Source organism: Mandrillus leucophaeus, unplaced genomic scaffold (assembly GCF_000951045.1).
Source record: "Mandrillus leucophaeus isolate KB7577 unplaced genomic scaffold, Mleu.le_1.0 Scaffold1, whole genome shotgun sequence".
Lineage (NCBI taxonomy): Eukaryota > Metazoa > Chordata > Mammalia > Primates > Cercopithecidae > Mandrillus > Mandrillus leucophaeus.
The window spans coordinates 8,270,655-8,275,889 of record NW_012098097.1 but is presented as its reverse complement, the minus strand read 5'-3'; the positions used below and the strand labels follow the sequence as shown (position 1 = coordinate 8,275,889).

Here is a 5,235-nt window from a genome sequence, read left to right as displayed (position 1 = left end):
TGTTAGCCAGGATGGTCTCGATCTCCTAACCTCCTGATCCGCCCGTCTTGGCCTCCCAAAGTGCTGGGATTACAGGCTTGAGCCACCGCACCCGGCCTCTTTTTTGTTTTTTTTAAACAGAGATGAGGTCTCCCTATGTTGTCCAGGCTGGTCTCAAACTCCTGGGGTTGAGGGATCCTCCCAAAGTGCTGGGATTACAGGCGTGAGCCACTGCGCCAGACCTGGGGGGGTGGTTTCTTATCTAAGGAGGCACAGGAAGACAGTTCCACATCAAATAGAACATAAGAGAAGGCTGGGTGCGGTGGTTCACGCCTGTAATCCCAGCACTGTGAGAGGCCAAGGCGGGCAGATCACAAGGTCAGGAGTTTGAGATCAGCCTGGCCAACACAGTGAAACCCCGTCTCTATTAAAAATACAAAAAATTTAGCTGGATGTGGTGTGCACCTATAATTCTAGCTGCTTGGGAGGCTGAGGCAGGAGAATCACATGAACCTGGGAGGCGGAGGTTGCAGTGAGCTGAGATGGCACCATTGCACTCGAGCCCAGGCAACAGTGCAAGACTGTGTCTCCAAAAAAACATAAAACAAGCATTTTTTAATCTTACTACCTCAGGTTCAGACTGGACAGATAAACTCCCTGGGTGGACTCTAAGAACCTACATTTGCAACACATTTATTCCTTTAAAAAATCTATATACATTGCCATACAAAGATACCACAATGAAGCAGTTCTCAGGAACCTTCCAGTGAGCCTTCTCTTATAATTGCCCGAGCAAGATTTCGTGCCAGAGCAAGTCTCAGCATTTCCACCTTGGTGGTTTCTATGTCCTCATCCTGCAAAGCAGAGAGCACCAGCATGAGACAAGAACAGGAAGGAGCCCTTTCACACTCCCGAAGGTTCTAGCTAATCCAAAGGTAGAGGGCACTTAACACTCATAGTAGCTTCCAGAAAATTATCAATATAAAAGAAAGCAATACCAAAGGGCCATACTGGAAATGAACAGGAAAGAGCAAAATGTAGAGCTCAGAACACTAGAATCCCTCATTTCCTCCTAAAAGAAAGTGGTGTGTGAATGACACAGGTTAAGGGGAACAGAGGCACATGTGTCCGTAGGAGCCAGTGTTTCTGGAGGGAAGGGGAAGTCTGAGATAGAGGGAGCCTTTTCCCACCTCCATGTGGAACCATCAGCCCAGAAGTGAAAATGACCTGGAGCTGCTGAATATCAGATTCTCCACGCACAGGTCTTCTTGACGTCAAGTCCTCCAGACACCGCATCAACTCGTAAGTCTGTTCTGCTGAGAAAATCACCTAGGGAAGAGAGCCTGCCTTGCTTGGCTGCCCCCAGCCCAGGCCTGCACTGGTTGGGCAGGGGCCCACGTTCACACGTTCTTCCTTTCATGCCTTTCGCAACAGTGTGCTTTGTACAGGAAGACCTCATTTCAAATTAAGCAGTGTTTCCTGTGTGAGTCTGGAATTCCAGAGAGGGTGCTAAGGGGAACACACGTGCGCAGGCAGAACGACAAGGGAGGAAACACACACACGCCAACAGCTACACAACTAAGCTCCAGCAGGGACAAGCAAAGAAAACCACCCTGCTGCAACCTTCACCTGTTTTTGTTCCAAAAGGGGCAGGGCATCTGTCAGCAGAGTCATCCAGAAAGACCGAGGGGCAATCCGAGACGTCATCAAGGACAGAAGGAGAGAAGCTGCGTCAGCAAAACGCTTCTCCCCGTACATACGGTGGAACTCGCGATACTTTCCTACGGCGAAACAAGAGCACTAGGTAACGTGCATATTCCCCCAAATTGCCCAAGTGACACCTACAAAAGTCACCCTGGCCCTAAACAAGAGAAGAAAAACCACAGACCAGCCACTCCACAGAGCAGGAGATTTTTTCTATCTCCAAACTCATAGGCCCCAATGAGATGCAGACAAAGAGCGTTCAAAGCAGACTTGGAAGAACTCCAAAGAGCCAAATCTGGGGAAACATCAGAGTCAAAATACGTAACAGTAGTCATGGATTAAAACAGATTGACTAGGCCAGGTGCAGTGGCTCATGCCTATGCCTGTAATCCCAGCACTTTGGAGGCCAAGGTGGGTGGATCACCTGAGGTCCGGAGTTTGAGACCAGGCTGGCCAACATAGTGAAACCCCATCTCTACTAAAAATACAAAAATTAGCCAGGTATTGTGGCATGCACCTGTAGTCTCAGCTACTTGGGAGGCCGAAGAGGGAGAATTGCTTGAACCTGGGAGGTGGAAGTTGCAGTGAGCCGGGATCGTACCACTGCACTCCAGCCTGGGAGACAGAGTGAGACTCCATCTTTAAAAAAAAAAAAAGGAAACATGGAGGCACTGGCCGGGCGCAGTAGCTCACGCCTGTAATCCCAGCACTTTGGGAGGCCAAAGCGGGCGGGTCACTTGAGGTCAGGAGTTCGAGACAATCTTGGCCAACATGGTGAAACCCCATCTCTACTAAAAATACAAAAAATTAGCCAGGCATGGTGGCGCATGCCTGTAGTCCCAGCTACTTGGGAGGCTGAGGCAGGAGAATCGCTTGGACCTGGGAGGCAGATGTTGCAGTGAGCTGAGGTCACGCCACTGCACTCCAGCCTGGGTGACAGAGTGAGACTGTCCCAAAAAACTAAATAAATAAAAGACAAAAATTAGCCAGGCGTGGTGCCGCATGCCTGTAATCCCAGCTATTTGGGAGGCTGAGGCATGAGAATTGCTTAAAGTCAGGAGGTGGAGGTTGCAGTGAGCTGAGATCATGCCACTGCACTCCAGCCTGGCAGCCTGGGCCACAGAGCGAGTAAGATTCTGTCTCAAAAAAAAAAAAAAGACAGAAACATGGAGGCACTAAGGAGATGTGACAGCCAAACTCACGATCCTGGACATGACGGAGGATGTTTCTGGGGCCACTGATGCAATGGGAATATATGAAGGAAGTGCTGGGAGGTCTGATATGATCCCTCCAACCTCCCCAACTACCCACTTGTGTCTAAAGCACAGGGCACAAAACCCAGGGACTCACCCAGGAATGTCAGTCGGTCACTGAGCATCATGGCTGGCCCCAGGTTGTCAATGAGATCCAAATCAGAAAAGCAGCCTCGCTCACAGTAATCCCTGAGGAACCTGCAGGGCCCAGCCCAGACATCAGAGCAGCAGTCTCAGGCCCACCTCAACCACCCAGTCCCTGGGAAGCCAACACCAGCGGTACCCACCTGTCTGACACAAGCGTGGCAAAGGCGGCATCCTTAGCACGGATGCTCCAAGAGAGGGCAGAACCCAGGCGATTGTTGCGGACGGCTTTCATGGCTAAGATCTTACAAATGCTGCGAACTTTGGGAGGGAAAAGAAAAGGTGAACGGCTTTCACTCCACAAATCACTCCATTCCTGAGCCCTGTGGGGACCAGAGTGGCCTCACAGCCTCACTCCACCCCAAAGCCACTCTGTGGGCTCTAAACGCAGCTGGATTGGCAGAGCTGGAAACTCAGGCTGATTAACAGTGTCTGGGCTCTGCTAAGAGTGTAAGTGCCCGTCATGGCAGGACTGGCTCTGTGAGTGTGTGTGGCTTCAAGGGTAGCAAAAGATTTTTGTTTCTCCCTACGTGTCAGCTCTTCTATTACCTCTCCAGATGCCTCAAATCCTATCTTCCTGTGGATCATGAATACCATATGCTTTCAGAAATGGTCGTGAACATGCCAACTGTCTCTCTGCAGGGTAGTAACTCATGTTTACATCCCTCAACAGTGAGGGGAGAAAGGAAGGGGCAGACTTGGTCATCCTCATTCCACTCTCTCTGCTTTTCTGGAGCCACCTCCAGCACTGCTTCCCCATTGAGCCTGGCTGAGATAGCGATAGCAACCCACCTGGACAGGGAAATAGCGCCGACCCCAGCCCTGACCTCGTGGAATCAAGTGTGTGAGAAAAGGGGCGGCTCACGCCTTTCCAGGTGGTGTGTAGATTTTGTCTCGGTTCCAGAGGATCCCTAGCTTTCCTGTCCCTCCCAAATAATTATCCCATCTCTTAGTTTACCTCTTGGCGTCCACAGCCCCACCTCTCTCCAGTGTGGCTCATGAGGAGGAGAATGGCTGGGGTAGGCACAAAGTGTGACCTCAGGGTCGCGACTCCCACGTCCCACAGATGGTAAGGCTGGGAGCAGGGCCAGCTCACCTTGTTCAGTCATCTGCCGCTGCTCACAGATTCGCAGCACCTTGAGGGCTTTCTGCTCAGTGTTCAGAGGTATCCGCTCAATGTGCAGCTCCAGGGAGACTCGGCCCAGCTTGGGGCAGTAATCAAAGTAATCCACCCCCAGCTGCCACAGGCTGCAAAGGTTCGAGGCAGACAGACATGAGGTGCTGCCTCGTGGCTCTGGGGACTGGCACCTGCAGCTCCCTTTCACTGACCCTTCTGTAGCCGTCAGGGAGCCAACCGGGAGAGAACAGTCCAAGCTCCAGTGGCACCCGCATGCTGAAGAGCACACGGCACAGCCTGCACCCGTGGGAGCCTCCCTACCTGGGATGAGCGAACAGTCCAGAGGCGTACTCCAGCAGGAGGAACTCTCTCATGTTGGAACCGAAACTGGAATAAAACATACCAAAAGACCAAGACTCCTGGCCTGCCCTGTTCAGGGCCCCCTTCCTCAGCCCAACCTCCCTTCCAGGCATTCAGTTCACCCCACCCTCGAGGGCTTGGTGGTAAGAAGAGGAGGATCGGTGCGTCCAGGCCACTTACTAGAGGTTGTGTGACTGGAGGAGCTTGCAGTGGTCCAGCAGGTCTGTCAGGTGGGCCACAAACCACCAGTTGCTCAGGGCGATGCTGCAGATTCAGATACCAAAGCAAGAAGGAGAGTCAGGGCAGAGGCCGTGTCCCACAAGAGCGGGGGTGAGCAAGAACCCCACATGTCCTATCCCTCAGAGAGATGGGGCCGGGTGTGATGGTAGCTCATGCCCATGATCCCAGTACTTTGGGAGACCAAGGCAGGCAGATCACCTTAGCCCAAGAATTTAAGACTAGCCTGGGCAAAATGGCAAAACCCCATCTCTAAAAATATAAAAATTAGCCAGGTGTGGTGGAACACACCTGTAATCCCAGCTACTCGAGAAGCTGGAGTGGGAGGATTGCTTGAGCCTGGGAAGCAGAGGCTGCAGTAGGCCGAGATCACACCACTGCACTCCAACTTGGGTGAGAGAGCACAAGCATATCTCAAAAAAAAAAAAAAAACCCAGCACT

General features: G+C 51.9%; 1 protein-coding gene across 1 annotated transcript in view; it reads right to left on the bottom strand.

Annotated features, from left to right (window-relative positions):
* Positions 1–656: 656 nt before the first annotated feature.
* The window catches only part of NUP85 (nucleoporin 85kDa), a 36,843-nt gene continuing 32,264 nt past the window's right edge, over positions 657–5,235 (bottom strand). The window contains exons 11-18 of the mRNA XM_011965084.1: positions 4,738–4,821; positions 4,519–4,584; positions 4,177–4,328; positions 3,224–3,341; positions 3,034–3,134; positions 1,609–1,760; positions 1,207–1,308; positions 657–833 (exon numbers count right to left, since the gene is read on the bottom strand). Coding sequence (XP_011820474.1) covers positions 732–833; positions 1,207–1,308; positions 1,609–1,760; positions 3,034–3,134; positions 3,224–3,341; positions 4,177–4,328; positions 4,519–4,584; positions 4,738–4,821 — 877 coding nt within the window. The 3' untranslated portion in view covers positions 657–731. The remainder of the gene's footprint in view (positions 834–1,206; positions 1,309–1,608; positions 1,761–3,033; positions 3,135–3,223; positions 3,342–4,176; positions 4,329–4,518; positions 4,585–4,737; positions 4,822–5,235) is intronic.